Raw genomic sequence first — 19,120 nt, forward strand, 5'->3', positions numbered from 1 at the left:
GAATTTGAGGAGACTTAAAAAGAAAATGTTTTGCTTGTAGTTTAATAACAAACTAATGTACAATAAAATATAAATAATAAGTATCAAATGTGCATTTTTGTACACATACATTTTAGCAGGCACATTTGTGTCAGTTTGGAAAACGTATGTCTGCATTTCCCCCAGACATACGTTCGTCTCCCACACAAAAACAGAATTGTATTCAAAATATGTAAAATTCCGCGAAATTCCGCGTTAATACTAGATTCCGTGTTAATTTGCAAATTCAATTATAGGGCCCTATACGTATCACTTCTTTATATGGGCACTTCCCCCAGAAAACCTCGCCCACCCGTCTATCAGTGGGAGACGCTAGAGCTTGCAAACATCTTATCACGCCACTCAGCTTTGTTTAATTTCAAAACTCAACAAGGGCACGAAAGAAGAAGTGTGTTTTTGGATGTAAGGAGAAGAAATCCAGCCTCATGAAAACAATGGATTTCGTTTATTATCCGGGGTAGTAGCGGAGTTTTGTGTGTGTGTTTGATGTGGTGGATTTTTTCCAACCGGGTCATGACGAGTTGCATGCGGTAAGTAAGACTTCTGTCTTATGTTGGAAATAGGCGCGTGTATATTATATAAATGACACGAACATGTAGTGAATCATAAGTTAAAACAGTGTTGTATAGTGTTGCATGACTCGTACTCGCTCCTCCCGCGGTATAACACCGCCTTCTTAATTTTTTCGTACTTATCGGAAAGATTTGGTAAAGCTAATCTTTCTTTTATAAATCTGATTAAACTAAAGACTCTTCGGTGATATAAAGGTAGTCATACTACTCTATAGGTACTCCAGATTAACATCAGAAATGCAGAAACAGCGTGTGTTACGTGAGCTTTAAGTTTTCTGCTTTGATTAGGAGAAAACACGGCACCGCGTTTTTGGACCCCTAGGAGTTAAAAAAACTAAATTGTAATTACAGGCCTAAATACCACAGCCAAACTTCCTATTCTAATTTTAAAGGTCACGTTCTTTCTGATCCCATTTTTCAAACTTTAGTTAGCGTGTAATATTGCTGTTAGAGCATAAATAATACCTGTTAAATGATAAAGCTCAAAGTTCGCTGCCATTTTCTTTAACAGAATTCCCCTTTCAAAGCCTACAGTGAACGGCCAGTTTGGACTACAGCCCTTTACTTCCCAGTTGAATGACGTCAAAGTAAGAGTTTTTGACTAAACTCTGCCCACAGGAATACGTCAGTTGCCAGCAAAGCTCAAACGGCTCTGCTAAGCTAAGCTGCTATTGAATCACAACACTCAAAGCTTTAAAAACACAGAAAAAATGGGACCTTTAATAAACAGAACTAGCCTACTTCTAAAACAAAATATACAAATATTAAAAAGTAGGCTGAGACTTGCCATTGGCTGTTGTTTTTGAATAAATAATGAGGTGAGTCTATGAAAGGATTAGGGGCTATTTTGTGTGCTATTTTTATTATAAATATAATTGTTTCATATTGTAATGTTCCCTTTCAGTCGGTCACTACGACGTCACGTCGTGACCGACGAATTGGGAACTCGCTTAGAGAGACCAATCTGCTTCGAATACTACTAAAACGCCAATGAACTTGGCATTGAGATATTTGCATAATGCTGGCACCGGCCCGCCAGGTGCATATATAAGCAGCAGGTGCAAATAGGGAAATTAGCTTTTTATCGCTTCGAAAGCCGGCAGTATCTGCTACTGAGAAGCTACTTTACTCTGTTGGGATTTGATTGCTGAAGTTGGTTGAACTAGCAGTATCACAGCGGACGCTTCGCTTAATCCACGGCTCTACATCTGTTTATTGTTTTGAGTTTAGTGTGTGCGTTGCCTTCCTGTGCGCTCATCAACTTAGCATCTGAGTGAATTTCCCTAAAAGAGTGATACGAGAGAGCTTTGTGCCTTGTTAAAGGCAGCCACTCTCGTATATGCGGAGATCAGCGTCCTTTTCAGGATAGCTTTTCGCCCGTGCGATCTTGGATGCGAGAAGTATAAGGGTTCCAGTGACGGTCACGAGCGCTGTCTTCGTGCTCAGGCATCGAGCACTCCGGGGCTGCGTTCGTGGAGAGTTTCTGTTCTCTCTGTGAGAGCATAACCCTCTTGGATTGCGGAGACGACTGTCGTTTCTACGGGAACGCTGTCCGCGCCTTTGCAGTGCTGACGCCGCCATGGTGCGGCTGTCAAGCGCTCGCGGGGCGCCCTTCGCGTCACTACGCTGAGTAGGACGGAGGATGCGTCCTCCACCTACCGGCCTTCTCATCCTCAGCCGGTCGAGGCTCCGGTGGAGACTGCAGAGTCGTGTTCTACAATGTCTGCCGAATCCATTGGACCTCCGTCTGGTCCCGTCACTTCTGCAGCATCAGAGGGGTGTCCATTTTTCCTCCGAGGCAGAGTCGTTCCGGAGATGGCAGCCGTGCCCGCTCGAGCGGCGGAGACGGTAGAGTTGGAAAGGATAACCCCTCTCCGCCCGAACCGTCCCGCCCACATGATGGTACTTCGGAGCTGCTCGGGCCTCTCGGTCCTCTCCTCCTGTGCCTTTCTTCCCTGACGGCACGAAGAGCTGACGTGATTTGCGGCCGTCCGGCCGTTCAGCTTTCACCCCTCACCTCCCTCACCAACGGAGCCGCTAAGGGCAGGGACCCCTTCAGTGGAGCGGGATGCGTTCCTGGAGGGACCACCCAACCCTTCCCTCCCGTGTTTGTAGACAGTCGTCCGGTTACGGACGCTGCCCATCAGGCATGCCGGAGAGGCGGCTTCAGCCCTGCACGTAATAACGTTGCTGCAGGCTCACCAAGGATTTACCAGGGAGGCCGCGACCTTCAGTCGTGCGATGTCCACCTCAGTGGTTCAAGATTGCCACCTTTGGCTGTGTCTGGCTGACATGACGGACGAGAACAACTTGAATGCTCCTGTCTCACAGACCGGCCTCTTCGGCGAGCCAGGGGAGTCGTACAGCTCCGCTGCGCAGACTGAGGCGATCTCCTAGGTCATGCCCCGGCGGAAGAGAGCTGCCCTTGGTCCACCACGCCGGCTCCTCAGTCTGCCTCTCGCCGTCGGCGTCCTGCGGCGACCACCTCCGTTCCCCTCCTCGGACCCCATCTCGGCAGAGCAGGGGAACCGGTCGTCAGCAGCTCGCCCCGCCCGCTTAGCCGCTTCCCGTGAAATTCGGGAGTTTAAGTGGCCAGTGAAGGGCGACCCAGATTGGCAGAGGATCACTCTTCAGGAGATGGAGCTCCTTCCCCCGATAGAGGGTCGGGTGGAAAATCCTTTGTTTGCATATGTTCCACCGGCTGTTCGGTCGGTACCCACTTAACCACACATAAGAGTGCATTCCTCTTCCCTCTCTAGGTCTCCGGAGGATCGAGAGAGCCGTGAGCGGGTTTACACCAGCTCCCCTACCTCTCCTCTATCGCCAGCGGGTGACCTGAGGAGTCCGAGCTCTCCGCTGAGGAGACCGGACCACCAGCACCCTCATCGGAGTCTGCGCTCTCCGTAGAGGAGACCAGACGGCCGTTACCCTCAGCGGGATCAGGTCAGTGTCACACACACATACTGTAGATGTTTATGCTGTCACAGCAGACGCACCGGCAGTCCCACCTGTCTCGCTTCGCTGCCCCACCGCGGGTACTTCGGTAGTGTCGTTATTTCTCCTCGTACGGTGCCTGGGTGCTTGGCTTCAGTTCCCAGCCCGTTTCGTTGGGTTTTACGCACGATCCGCCTCGGTTACGAATCCGGCACACCCCAAATTCGGGCTTTCGTTTCACTGTGGTGAAAGCGTCCGATGCACATGTACTGCGTGCAAAAGTCGATATCCTGTTGGCGAAGGATGTTCGAGCCGGTCCCTCTTACCGAGATGATAATGATAGGGTTTTTCCAGCCTTTATCTCATAGTACCCAAAATACGCGGCGGGTTACGATCGATTTGATTTACGCACCGGCTCTACGAAGGTGTTCTTTTTGGATGATAACGCCGAGGCTCGTATTTCAATATTCAGATCGGTTTGCAGCCTTAGACCTGTAAGACGTGTACTTTATTGTGTCCATCTCCCCTCGCTTTAGACCGTTTTTTCGCTCTGCGTCGTGGGGTGGGCATATTAATACTAAGTACACCATTCGAGCTGTCTCTCTCTCTCCGTGTCTCCATGTGCTAGTCACGGCATTAAAATGTCAGAGAGAGAGCGTTGTTCGCATTCTGCTTTTTTCTACGTCGACTTATAATAGCCCGTTCTTGGCAGACGTGCGCGAACACAGAGAGTTAATGCTTCGGCATCTCGCTCGTTTAAGTCTTCAGGTCGACTGGGAAAGAGCAACTTTGCCCCGTGCAGAGGATCCTTTTTCTCAGTATGGAAATAAGACTCGATCGACTAACTGGCATGTTTAACAAGAGCGTGCATCCAGTCAGTTCTGACTTGCCTCGGTTTAATTCGAGGGAAGTACGCGGTCCCTCTGAAACAATTTCAGAAGCTCCTGGACATATGACAGCATGCTGCGGCTGTGACGCCGCCCGAGCTGCTTCATATGAGACCGCTTCAGCGTTGGCTTACGATCGAGTCTCGAGGAGAGCGTGGCACACCGACATACACCGTGTAAACATTGCACCTGCGTGTCATTTAAATTTTTCCCCGTGGTAGAACCGGCATTTCCGATTGAAGATATGCCCCTGAGGGGTCTCCTGGCATTCTGTATATTGCAATGCCCTCAGCACGGGATGATCAGCCACGTATGACGGGCTTGCAGTCTCAGGGGTGTGCATAGCACCCCAACTGCCGCGAGCGGTGTGCTGTATATCTGGGACTTGTACGCTCCGCTATGGAGATGCGAGGGAAGGATGTATTAGCCGACACCAATAACATTGCGACTGTTGCGTTATTTACCGTTAAGGCGGTTTTGCGCTCTCGTCACCTGTCGCATCTCGCTCGTCATCTCCTCCTTTGGAGTCAGAAGCATCTGAGGTCCCTTCGTGCCATTTACATCCCGGGTTCGCTCAGTACAGCGGCAGACGCGCTTCCCGAGCTGCGCCCCCGGCGAATGGTGACTCCACCTCCAGACGGTCCAGCTAATTTGGAAGAAGTTCGGTTGTGCGTAGATAGATCTGTTTGCGTCGCCGGACGATACCCATTGTCGCCTATTTTATTCACTAACCGAGGGCAGCCTCGGCGTGGATGCGTTGGCACACAGCTGGCCGCGGGGGGTGCGTAAATACGCATTCCTTCCAGTGAGCTTTATTGCGCAGACACTGTGCAAAGTCAGGCAGGACGAGGAGAGCCTTTATTAATCGTCCGTACTGGACGACCAAGAATTGGTTTTCATAGTTAATGCCCCTTGCGACAGCCCTCCCTGGCGGATTCCCCTGAGGAAGGACTTTCTTTCTCAAGGAAGGGGCACATTGGCACTCGCGCCCGACCTGTGCGATCTCCATGTATGGTCGTTGAGCGCGCGCAAGGTTTAGGTGATTTATCGCAAGCGTATCTAACACCATCGACGCGGTTCGAGCACCGTCCACAAGACGGGCTTACGCGCTTAATGAAACCTTTTTCGTCACCCGGTGCTCTTCGCAACGCGAGGACCCCAGAGAATGCCCATTAACATTGTGCTTTTATGTCTTTAACATAGGTTAGATGGTAGGCTGTCCCTCCGCCATTTAAGTTGATATCGCCGCTATTTCTGCTCATCACTCACTTATCAACGGCAGATCAGTTGGCCAGCATGATTTAATTATTACATTTTAGGAGGCGCTCGCAGGCTAAACCCCTCGCGCCCTCCCTCTTTTCCTGAGACCTGTCCATGGTGCTGAAGCCTTCAGGTCTCCCTTTTGAGCCTTTGCAGTCTACGAGTCTGATGTTTTTATCAATGAAAACTCTGACCCTGATAGCATTGGCCTCCATGAAGAGAGTAGGGGATTTACATGCATTCTCTGTTGACGTTTTGTGCTTTTAGTTTGGTCCTGCTGTCTCACTGAGACCCAGACCAGGCTACGTGCCCAAAGTTCCCACCACTCCCTTCAGAGATAGGTGGTGAGCTTGCAAGCGCTGCCCCCGGAGGACGCAGACCCAACCATGGCTTTGTTGTGCCCCGTACGCGCACTGCGACTCTACGTGGTTCGCACGCAAAGCCTCAAGACCTCAGACCAGCTCTTTGTTTGTTATGGTGGCCAGCAGAAAGGGAAAGCTGTCACTAGCAGAGGATGTCTCTTTGGATAGTTGATACTATCGCCCTGGCTTATAATCTTCAGGGTATTCCTTGCCCCTTTAATTTGAGAGCGCACTCCACACGGAGCGTTGCCTCATCTTGGGCTTTAGCTCGTGGTTCCTCGCTAACAGACATCTGCAGAGCTGCTGGTTGGGCGACACCTAATACGTTCATTAGATTTTACAGTGTTCGTATCGAGCCTGTATCCTCTCGTGTTCTTTCCTCACCAGGGAGGGCACGGAGAGCAGACTCGCAAGTCGGCTTGCAGCCTCCGACTGAGGCTCCTAATTGAGTTTCAGTATGGAAGGCCATCAGAGCAAAAATGCGTAATGGTTTGAATTGCTCTTCCTCCGCTGCCTTGGCAGCCTTTGTTGCGGAGCATTGGCTGTCAGCCTTTCACTAGCTGTATTCTTACGAACCTACGTGTTTGGCTTGGGCTCCACATTGTGTCCCAACGGGTTCCTTTGTGAGTATTATTCCGTGGGGTTAATCCTACCAGCCCACGTTTCCCTTAGCAGAGCACTGCTTTGCTTACACAGCCACGGCTGTCATTTTTACCTCAACTATGGTTGACTTTCGCCCACCATTAGCCCTTAAGAGGGGCGGTGGCTTCCGCAGCGTTCCTATCCCGCTCAGGTAGGGCGCTTCCCAGTCGCTGGCACTTCTGTGGGGTTAAAGGAACAACTAGTGCCCGGCCTTCTGCCTTAAAACCTACCTCCTCCTCCTTAAGTGGAACCGGAGGGCTTTTACGCAGACACTGGAAGAGGTCAGCCCCTAGTGGCGTTTTGGTAGGGATTCCCAATTCGTCGGTCACGACGTGACGTCGTAGTGACCGACTGAAAGGGAACGTCTCGGTTACGGATGTAACCCTCGTTCCCTGAAGGAGGGAACGGAGACGTCACGTCCCGTCGCCACAGGTGCTGCCACCTGCTGTTACGGCCGGTCACACTTTCCGGCTTTCTCAGCGAAAAAGAAGCTAATTTCCCTATTTGCACCTGCTGCTTATATATGCACCTGGCGGGGCGGCGCCAGCATTATGCAAATATCTCAATGCCAAGTTCATTGGCGTTTTAGTAGTATTCGAAGCAGATTGGTCTCTCTAAGCGAGTTCCCAATTCGTCGGCCACGACGTGACGTCTCCGTTCCCTCCTTCAGGGAACGAGGGTTACATCCGTAACCGAGACGTTTCGTTTCATTATGTTTTGTGTAATAATGCGTTACATTTTCAGTTTTGTTATTCTAGATGCATTTTTTTTAAGGTTACCAATGTGCAGACTAGTAATAGTTTCCATTTGAACTCAATACTGCTGAGAAGAACTCTCAAAACTAGTATAATAAAGTGACTGAATTCATGTATTATAGACCAGAGTGGCACCCTGTTACTTGGCAACGTTTTTTTTTTAATGATTAGCATGGGACAAATTTTGTCATTGAATTGATATAGGATGCAGCATTTGTATTTATTATAAATGAAGTACAGGACAACCCTATCACTTCTGTCTCACAAAATAACTAACACCGGTGGGGTCAAATATGGAAATCAAAACAACTTACGGATCCTAAAAATGGCAATGAATAAGCAAATCGAGATACACTGACAAGACAGATTATGACCCAGCAGACGGATCATGCGTGTACTTAAGAAATAATTGCTTCTTAAGGGCTCATTATAGTTGTGCATAGGTCCTAGGAGGGGTTCTGGTGGACCAATCACAGCACTTGCGGCCAGCGTAGAACTGACGCGCTGTTAAAATTATTGCGAGGTGCACGTCAAGCTACGCAGAGCTACACACAGGCTGCAGATAACCTACGGCGTACAGCTTACGCATGACTATAAATCGGGCTCTACACTCATTTGTGATTGGCTGAAAGTTACTTTACTCAAATCTAAGTAAGAAATCAGAGAACATGGATGAGTATAGTGGCGGTGTGTGGAAAAAGTGGGCTGGGACGTCTTCTCCGGTCCCCTGTGGTTGCTACACACTTGGTTGCAGACAGTACTGTATTTAAAGTTTAATGAACTGTAGTCTTCCCTGATTGTTGGTGTAAACATTGCCCCCCAAGAACTCCTTAATGCCCCCCGTTCAAAAATCTTGCTTCCAGCGCCCCCCTTGAGAAACGCTAAGGCTTTATTTTTTACCTGCCATACATTTTTCACAATGCTCAAAAAAATACAACTGGTAGGCAGACATTTGAAAATAAGTGTTGTGTTGGCAATAGCAATACTGCAACACCATGAATCCATGGGATTTTTGCTTAAAGTTATAATTCCGGCAAAATCTCATACCAGCACATGCCTACTTGAGATAAAAACAATATCGCAAACATATTTTTAGATTTATCAGTGCAAGCTATTTTCAGTTAAGACAGCTCAAACATGTGTTTTAGTCTAAGACTAACCTTAAGTCTTGTCTGTGAAACTGGGGGGTAACTGAACCAAATTATACTGCCAACAGTGTCTGAATGCTGAAACTCACAGTACTGCACACTTTGTAAGTCTCCCTTATATGACACACCCGGCTATCTGGTTATATGATGATGATGTGAATCAAATGTGTTAAATATGCAAGACACAAAATGTGCAGTGCTGTGGGACTGAAGGTGAGCAACCACTGTTTTTACACAGGAAACTGCAAATGCCAACGTAAATTAAAGCTAAAAAAATAGCAGGCTGTTTTAACCCATGGTTGAATCAAATATTAAAACAACCACTAAGTTAAAATTACTACAGGATTTTTTTGACCCAGCCGTGGGTTGCAACAACCTGCCAGTTTTTCGACGGGTAAAAAACTACAATCAGCTTCCTCACTGATCTCTTTCAGGTGAATGGCACTTTTAAACAATTTTTTTTTCAACAAACTGTAGAATTCATGCTTTTGGCACTAGTACAGTACCTTAATGTGAACAGCACATTACTCTTCCTTGTTGACCTGTTTAAGCGCGTCTGACCTTGTGTGAACTCATTCGTCATTTATATCTGACTTCCACATAAACAGAATTATCTTTACTTGCCTGAAATGTGAAGCTGCAGGGCCTCTGATTTTTTTGTAGTAACTGGAGATCTCTGTAGATGTTTTGCTTTGCACGTATAACTTCCAGAGTGACTTGACTTTGCAGAGTTTATTGAAAGTGTTTTTTCAGATATGGAGATGTCATTGTCTTTGGAGAGCTTAATTTCGTTTTTGTACCATTCATATTCCCAATCATTTGGATTTTCATTGATTGAACACGTCAGAGTCACCTTTTCAGTCGGGTAAAATAAATCCCATTGAGGCTCTTTGGACAGTTGTGGTTGAGGTGGCTCTGTATAGACATAAAAACAATGTATGTTAAAGGTCTTTTTGGCTTTACATGCCTGCCTAGACCAAAATGCATAAGATTGATCTTACCGATTATGGTCAGTTTTTTTGGTTCAGATGAAAATGGGACCCCATTTCTGCTTATATGACACGTGTAGGATCCTTTGTGAAGCATTGTAGCACTTGAGATAGTGTAAGTCTGACCGCCACTGCTGACCTCAGTATTGTCTTTTTTCCACTGATATGTCCAGGAAGGAGATGTCTGCTCTGTAATGCTACAGGTAAATCTGACCTGTTCCTCAGTGTAGATCGCTGGGTATTCTGGATCTTGCTTCAAAGTGATTGTTGGCATGGATTCTTTATGGAGGATGTAGATAAAATATGTTAAGTATCAATACAATTATACATAAAAATAAATAAAATGACATGAAAACAATGAAAATTGAAACAGCACCAAAATTCAACCTTACATACAACCAAACGTACAGTACAACCTTTAACTTTTGAAATAAGTCAAAATATATTCAGGAAATGGTGCAAAGATTAAAAACTAAACAAGAACAAACCTTAGCATGAAATTTAAAATCAAGATAAATAGCATTTATTAAAAATATATTTGAAAATTAGAGCTGTCAATTGATTAAAATATTTAGGGCCAGATTTACTAGACTTGCGCCAGTGCAAACCATCATTTTGGCATTACAATAATGATTAGGGCTGTAAAAGTGTGGTGTAGTTATTTTTGCGACTGACCTTATTGCATATGCATTTCTAGGAGTTTCCCTCTCAGAGGTCAAATTTATTGGAAGAGATTATTTAAATGATTCATTAAACGCGATTTAATAATGTTTGCGTGTGTTATGACTGGTATTTGCACCATTATTTAATGCTAAAAACAGCATGTCTTAAATTACTTTGCACTTGAAATGGCTGCAATTATTGCTTAAAAAAAGGCATCATAGAGAGCAGAGCCCGAGTGATACAATGCAGAGGATTGTTTTAACATGTAACAGTTTATTTGGAATGCCAGAGGAACATATTATACAAAAATATTGTTTGCAAAGCCTTTTTTTACTGAAGTAAATAAAAGAGGAGTCACTAGATGTATTAACACAATATCAGACGTTTCGAAACTTCTTGTACACCTTAATTTTTTGTCCTCCACTTCTTTTCAGTGTACTATGATTTCGTTAGCTGGCATTTAGTTTAGATTAGAACAGTTTATGAAAAAAACTTACCATGAACTTTAAACGAATGTGATGAGCTTTCTTTAGTCTTCACCGACCTGCCCTCCAGCTCAGCTTGACAAACATATGTGTATGTCCCACTTTGGCCAGGTTTAACAGAGATTGACAGAGTGTTCCCATTTATCTGTGTGTCAGGACCACTAGAGACAATGTTTCTATCCTTGAACCACGTATAAGTCCATTTTTCTGATGTATCTTGAATCACACACTGTAAAGTCACTGTTTCACCAGGGAAAGCATCTGTCCAGTCTGACACGACTTTAACACTGGGAGGGTCTGAAGTGAGAGAGAGATCAACCAATCAAACTTGTGAGAAATAAATTAACTCTGATGATTATTTAGACAAATATCTGTTATAAGAAAAGCAACTATTTTCACTTAACCTTTGACAGTTACTGTGCGTTCATCACTTTGGCCAGAGGTAAGAGTTATTCGTTTGGTTTGACACCAGTATTTTCCACTGTCTTGCACTTGTGCTGATGTGACAGAAAAACTGTTTGCGCTGGTGTCAGTTTTAATCTGGTTTGAATTTCTAAAGAAGAGATATTCCCAGCCTGATGACTGCACCTCGGATTTACAATTAAATGTTAGTTTTTCTCCTGTGTAAATCACTTGGAAATCTGGGGTCTGGGTTAAACGCGGTTTGGGCAGGGGATCTAAAGAGAGAATTAATAGGCAATATTAATTTACTAGTATTTGATCATCTGGCACAACATGAACAAAGAAGAAAATGACATGACCATTGCTTCTGCATGGTGTGTGAAATGCTTTGCAGCTATAGGAATTATTTGTAGGACTAAACTTACCTCTTACGTTTAGTTGGAATACATTACTCTGTTGGGTAATAACCGATCTGCCATTAATTTTTCCTTTACATGCATATTCTCCAGAGTCAGATGAACTCTTTGCTGTGATGGTTAGAGTAGGGTTTGTTTCTCCTAAATCTTCATTATTTTTAAACCATCTGTAAGTCCAGGTATCCGAGCTGCCCTGAATCTCACAGCTCAGAGTGACTTTTTCAGATGGGTAGATTTCTGTCCATTTTGGTTCCAAGGTAAGTTTTGGTGTTGGGATTGCTACAACAAGTAAACAGAGATAAAAAAAAACTCAATTAAAAGACACACACAAGCTTCTAAATCCCTATGTATTAAAACTACTAATTTGGACAATTGTGTATTGTTTATTATTTGCTGCTTCTTTTACGAAAAGTTACAAAGTGAAAAGCAGATGTGTACAGTTTCAGATGCACATTTGGCACAGTTTGTTTTCCAGTCTTCCTGTGGTCAATAATTATACCTTAAACATATCTTGGATCATCAAAATGACATATCTAAACATCACTTTCTGTATAAAAAAGCTTGAATTAACTCATTTCACGACGCACAACCACAAATATGCAAATTAGTCCCAGTCTTCACTCAGTCAAACCAGCTACTCTCCACCAGACTCACTCAGTGAACTGTAGTAAATGTGACACAATGGTAAGTGAAAAATTGGAAATGTATTTGTTTACCTGGTTGGAAATACTGGTTTGATTTGGTTATCTATGTTAAAACCGGAACATTCAGAAGAGTATGAATTATAAAGGGTCATCGAATTTGATCTATCAGAATGGTAATGCGGTTCTGTATTGCTTTTATAGCGTCGGACATAAAACTGAAACCGATATGATTAGTCTTAGGGTTGACTACTTTTTTAAAAGCAAAATAAGCATGTGGGGCAAGCAGTATGTCTGCTTTCGGCTAGATCCCGTGAGGCCAGACGAGCCGCAAAATTCAAAAAAGTAAATCTAATAAAAATACTGGAAATCTATGAAACAGGTGGCCCTTTAGGTGATTTAGGTATCAAGAAATGTATTAATCATGATATAACTGTACTTATGATTACATCATAGGTCAAAGGACATACAGGTCACATGGCAATAAAAACATGGCGTGTCCGAAATGTATTCATATATACGGTTTTAACAATAAAGCAGTAAGTACTTCAGTACATACAGTCACAGTTCATCTCCCACCACAGAGTCTGACATCGTAACATGCATCGTATACTTCAGACGGTGATGTCAAATGTACCTAAGTTGTACTCTACATGGTAACATGGTTTGTGTAACATAAGCAACACCTTATTAGCTGCTTGATAATGTAGTCAAGCCTAAAGCCTGTGTGGATTGTACGCCGTAGCCTACAGTATGCACAGATATGAACCATAAGCCATAGACTAACGTCACCTCTTCAAAAATGCAACAGCGCAGTTCTACAAGGACCACAAAAGTGGTGACTGGTCTGCTAGAACCACTACTGTCAGGTTGAAAAAAAAATGCGTCTCATTTCCTCATATGCATTGAACTTGTAAGCTTTTAAATAAAAAAATAAACTAGAATGGGAAATCCCCACGGAACAGGTAGCAATGGGAAGTTGATAGTTTCTGGCCAATTTTGATCGCAATTTTGCTGCATCCAGTCGCACAAAATAGTGATACATTAACGGTAGAACATTTTCACATTTCTTTAAATAATATACTTATGATTTTTGGCATAAAAGAAAAATTATGCCAAAAATTTCTAAAAAAATAAAACCTGTGCAACTTACAGCTGGTTTTGTGGTCCAGGCTCACATATAAATTTCAGTTGTGTCTGACGTTGTAACAAGCAATACACAAAGCTCATTATCCCTCATCGCTCAAACTGATTTTGCCAAGTGGTTGATGTCCTCAGGGCAACATATTGTGTTGACCCAAGGACAACATTTTTCTAAATAAAACCTAAACCCAACACAAACCCCAACCCTATCCATAACCAAACCCTTAAATCAGAGGGACATGATAAGTGAATAACAATGGTCTAGAAACAGCTAATCCTGGTTGTAAGCTTAAACTTAAAACAAACTGTAAACTTATTCCTGAAATCTGATTGGTTGATTAAAATGTTGTCCCAGGGTCAACATAATGTGTCCCTGAGGACATCAACCACTTGGCAAAATCAGGAGAGCCATCATTCATCAATGAGGTGCATATAACAGGAAAAGTCACACCCTTGCATTGACATGGTGGGTTACAAGTTAGACATAGAACACATGGGGCCTTTTAAACTGCATTTTATTAACTGTCTCTGGTAAACTGCTGTTTTAAAGAGATAATGTTAAATTTGCACCCAATTTGTCTTAAAGCATTTTAGAATCATCACATAGAAATATAATCTAAATAAAAACCTTGATTTTCACCACAGGGGGGCTTTAAAGCCACTTAAATGGCAAGAAAATGAAAATGAAAGGAATGTAGCACTTCACATTGTACACACACGATATAGTTACTTACCTTGTAAAGTAAAACTGTACGGATTGCTTTTGTCGGACACGGAAGATCTCTTCTTCGCCCTGCATTCATATGTTCCACCGGCATTCACAGTAATGGTGGATTTATCAGTTGGAGAGTTTAGAGGAGATGAGTCCTTGAACCATTCATACTGTAAATCAGGTATTGATTCACTGACGCTACATTGCAGACTCACTTTTTCTGTGCTGTACAACACTTTATGAGCTGGATTTGGGATTATTTCAGGCTGAGGAATCGTAAATATAGGTTCTACAAAATGAATAAATTTGATGTTAGTGTGGATACTTACAGATATTTTTAATACAGAACAATTCATGAAGAGAAATAATTGCATTGACAGTACACAAACAACATTAATAACCCTAATAAACTACCAGTTACCTGAAAACAAAAGGTAACTGTTACAAAAAAAGGAAAACAAAACTTTTTTTACCATCAGTTGCATTTTGAGATGTTACTGGTGCAATGACTGCCACTGTAAATTAAAAGAAACATTCAGAAATGTAATGTCAAAATGGTAATACTTACAATACAAATGACATTTCACAATAAAAAGCTGTTCCTACCAAATATTGAGTCTTACCTGTCAAAAGGAGTATTTTATACATTTCCATTTGCAGCCACAGTCAAGAGTAAAGCAAAGCTGTTCTCCGTCAGTGAACGAAGACACTGCAAAACTAAAATGACTTCCTGTCATTACCATTTAAACGTAAACCTCACAGGAAATGAAACCTTTTCTTTTTTTGACATTGTGTCTGCAGCCATTTCACAGACAGATTGCTTGAGTGATTGTGCATCATTTCTTTTCAAATTGTGTCATTCATGGATGATCAATGAAGTTTGTAGAAGTCTGTATTTGTTTCAAATTTCAATATCTTTGATTTGTTTAACCCCAAATCACACCCTAATTTGGCACCCTAAACCTAGATGGAGTAGGCTATTTTATCGACAATTACATTTATAACAAAAAGAAACATTAATATCTGTCTTTTTGTTGCTGATCAGGAAAGATGGAAAACCAATAGCGTTTTGTATCACTAAGGTAAAACTCAGACCCTTTTATGTCTTAAGAAAACTTGAATTGTAGCATATGGACTATGTTTATGTTTAATTTTTTGGATGAAATGACATGATGACTGTACATTCATCTTTACTGAACATGCATGTGTTCAGCAGACTGAAAAGTATTTTGTAATGTCTTGTTTCTTGTGTTAACTGTATTAACACGTTTCTTTTTGGGAAGTTTTGAACGCATGTCATAATTCACTAGTGGCAATAACACAATGAAAACAGGAAGTTAATAGAATGCTTTTTCAACACTTTTTTTATCTATGATGGGCTGAACCACACCCACAATGCCTAAAGCAGAAGCTGCTGCAGTGACAGAAAAGAATATACATTTCTGTTTTGTGTCGAGTGAATTGTATCAATTTAATATGAGATTTCAAACTGAATAAATCCATGACATGTGTGGTGAATAAAACATAATGTAGTTGTAGCAATGCCAATCATTTTGTGTCAGTACTGTACTTAATAGGCAATAAAACAGTATTTTGTTCTTAAATATGCACTCAGGTTTATTCTTGTTTCTCCTTTAGTCGTATGTAAGTTGCATACAGTATAGCATGTAAGATACATGTTACTTAACTTTCCATTTTAAAACGTTTTTGTTTCTAAGCAATGCTCAAGTATAGCCTGCTTATTTGACTTATTTTTTTAAGTGGTAAACCTACATCCTGTAACCACAGGAATAGCTAAGGCGTACCCCTGCAGCACTGCAAGAAGGTCAAAACTTAAAATTATGACAGGCACGCTCATGCTTTTGTTGTCTTTTAACTCTCTGCAGGTAATTGGGAGTTATAAATCTAGTTTTTGCCGTATACAGTAGTGCAGAAATCAGTTACATGTGAGTTATAATCTAAAACATGCACAGACATTTTGGGGGACAGGTACTTAAGTGAGAAAATAGGCCACCCCTCTTCTATTTTTGTATATAAAAAGTTGCGAACAGTAGCACATTTTCAACCTTTATTTTTCCAGGAAGTCCCACTAAGATCATATTTTATGATACATATGATTTTACCAGACAGACCCAGCCAAGATGGCAGCCAAACTCGGATTAAAATGCCATCATTTTAAATAAAACGTATAGACGGTTTCATCGGACGCACGTGATACGTCTGGATTAGGGCTGTCACTTTTGAGAAAAATCAAATTCGAACATTCATGCAATGTATCCGAATATATTCGAATATCTAGCAACAACCCCAGTCATTGACAAGCACACATATCCCGCGCTTGAGCGTGTTTGTGAGAAGTAATCTCATTGACAACAAGCACACATACAGCCTATAACCCGCGCGTTTGTGAGCCGTCATTGACAAGTGCATTATCTCTGCCCGTGCTGTTTGCTTGACCGTTTTTAATGATAGAGAGCACAAACCCTTTGATACTTGAGATGAAATTAAACTTATAGATGAGTTAAGCAGATCTCACTTGTCATCTATGTGACGCGCGACAGTCAACACATCATCATTTCAAATCCGTTTACAAGACGAATGCTGTTGTTGTTTAATATAAAGTTTACATTGCATTGTAAAAATGATGAAATTATCTTCATACATGCTAATTTCATAATGCGAACGTATTAACATGTATTTTTATTCTGCTATAATATTTAACACTATAAACAATATGCCATTTTATATGCAAACTATAATTCTATCTTGACATGCACATGAGGTTCATTTTGGTCCCCTCTCGTGCGCACAGTTGCTGTCGTCGGTCTCACTCTCAGCCTCCTTCCTATTACGAGGTGTTACTGTAAAAAATGCGCCACACATGGCATTTTAAAAACCGGATGGTTTATTTATAGTTCGAATACGGATATTTTACGTCATGTTCGAATGAATATTCGAATATCGAATAAAAAGTGACAGCCCTAGTCTGGATCCGAACTTTACTTCCGGTTTCGTTTTTTTAATGGTCTGAGTAGTTGCTAAATTATCTTTTGAACAAATACCTCGTCGAAAATAACAAATGTTTTGGTTTTCTAGGTAATCTATGTGTTGTTGTTTTGCTTGTTATATAAATAAACTACGTTTAAAGAACTTTGTTGTTATTTATTCTTAGCAGAGTTTACCGGAAGTTACGTGCGGACCGCGACAGCCGCTTGTTTATGTTGTTACTGCTGAAACGGTATATACAGCACCCGTTTTTACTTAAAAGTCATCATGAACAGGACGTTGCGATTGACTTTCGTATTGTGATGATTTTCTGAGTGAATATTACAAGAAGAAAATAATGGGCGTGGCTTGTGTTTTCCACTGTGAGTTGATTGGATAAAGAAAAGTTGAAATGGAACTCGCAGCAGACTGACAGTTAACAGATGCTTCGCCCAAACCGTCCATCAACGTCATCTTAGAAAGGTTGCCACAAGAGGATGGAAATACATTTTCAGATTTTGATTAAAGATTATTTTTTTAGAAAAATAGTTTATAATAAACACTGCACTATTTTCATCAAAAAATAAGAATTGTTAGTTTTGATTTCATGGGGACATTAAATATATACCAGGCTGTTACCATTCAAATCAATGTTTGCATGGCAGAAGTGGCACAGATGCTGCATCTCAAGATATCTTTAATATTGACTGAGTAAGCTCATGTGAAAGATTGAATTTAAAGTTAAATCAAGTTCAACTATAATGCTACTAATCTCATTGATTGATTAGATAAATATAAAAAATCAATTAGCAATATATGGGTTAATATGTTTAATTGTGGGGCAATTTATATTAATTTTGGTGGCATTTCCAACTCCTGCATGACGCTACAGTACTGGGTTATTTCAATAATATTTTAAAACAAATTTTTCAATTATGCATCCCATAGTTACACTATGCAGTATAAAGGTCCCAGTTTATTCAAATTTACAGTTTCAACTTTATTCGGTTAGCAGACTGTTGAAAAGTTGCTGGATTTACCAATGTTATGGTAATTTTAGTAAACAAATTTTAAAAGAACCACCCGCTTACTGTGGTATGGCAAATATTGTATTTTATGTTCCTCATTTTTTTTTAGGTTGTTTGTTGTTTATATCGGATCAGGGGCATATTCTTCGTACATCGCTAACTCACTTAGCTGGATTTGATTGTTGGCGATTTGGCATGATCTTGGATTATTTGGTTATTTGAAGCTCATCCTGGACTTGCTGTCATAGCAACAGGTGTGCAAGCTTGAACCTGGTCACGAGCAGGTTTATTTTATGTTAACAGGGTTAGATTGCATCTTTTTAAGCGGAGGTGATACAAAACAACCCAGTATCACGAAATTACGTAACTATAGTCACGTAATTTTGTGAGTGTTTTCCGTGACACTGACACGTTTTTCCGCCTTTTTGCGTGAACATGTCACGTATTTATTACTCAACTGTTCTGTCCTATTTTCTTACTGTTATGGCTTCGGTCGAGGGTTAGATTTACATAAAATGACATCCTTACCCAAACCCAAATCTAACCCTAATGCCAGGCGACAATGGTTTAAAAATCATAAAATATAAAAAATAAATCATGAAAAAAAAGTTGAAACCAATACTTAAAGTGACATTCTAATGCAAACACCAAATCTAACCCTAAACCGAAGCGTCAATGGTTTGAAAATTGGTAAAAACAGTTGAGTAACAAATACTTGACAGTGACATGTAAACAGAAATATGTGACATTTTCACACAAAAAAGACGGAAAAACGGGTCAGTGTCACGGAAAACACTCACAAAATTATGTGACAATTGGTAAATAATTTTGTGATACAGGGTTGTACGGAAAGACTGACGCAGTCATGTATTCTCCATTATACGAGCGAAATCTGCGTAAGATGCACAATTAATATGAAGAGCTTTTCAAATTCAACACCTAATAAAAAAGATAGATTGAACTTTTAGCGATGTTATTTAAACAATATATAATATAAAAAATATTATTTTTCTGTAGCCTACTTCTGCAACTTATTTTTGTGGAGCAGGGGTTTTGA

General features: G+C 41.7%; 1 protein-coding gene across 2 annotated transcripts in view; it reads right to left on the minus strand.

The window, feature by feature from the left end:
* Positions 1 to 19,120, minus strand: part of LOC135775836 (Fc receptor-like protein 5) — a 41,223-nt gene that overhangs the window by 17,927 nt on the left and 4,176 nt on the right. For both annotated transcript variants that reach the window (XM_065286365.2, XM_073812968.1), the window contains exons 2-9: positions 14,674 to 14,767; positions 14,524 to 14,565; positions 14,073 to 14,339; positions 11,564 to 11,833; positions 11,141 to 11,413; positions 10,749 to 11,033; positions 9,601 to 9,867; positions 9,224 to 9,514 (exon numbers count right to left, since the gene is read on the minus strand). In XM_065286365.2, the coding sequence (XP_065142437.1) occupies positions 9,224 to 9,514; positions 9,601 to 9,867; positions 10,749 to 11,033; positions 11,141 to 11,413; positions 11,564 to 11,833; positions 14,073 to 14,339; positions 14,524 to 14,565; positions 14,674 to 14,704 (1,726 nt within the window). In that variant the 5' untranslated portion in view covers positions 14,705 to 14,767. The remainder of the gene's footprint in view (positions 1 to 9,223; positions 9,515 to 9,600; positions 9,868 to 10,748; positions 11,034 to 11,140; positions 11,414 to 11,563; positions 11,834 to 14,072; positions 14,340 to 14,523; positions 14,566 to 14,673; positions 14,768 to 19,120) is intronic.

Source organism: Paramisgurnus dabryanus, chromosome 21, assembly GCF_030506205.2.
Source record: "Paramisgurnus dabryanus chromosome 21, PD_genome_1.1, whole genome shotgun sequence".
Lineage (NCBI taxonomy): Eukaryota > Metazoa > Chordata > Actinopteri > Cypriniformes > Cobitidae > Paramisgurnus > Paramisgurnus dabryanus.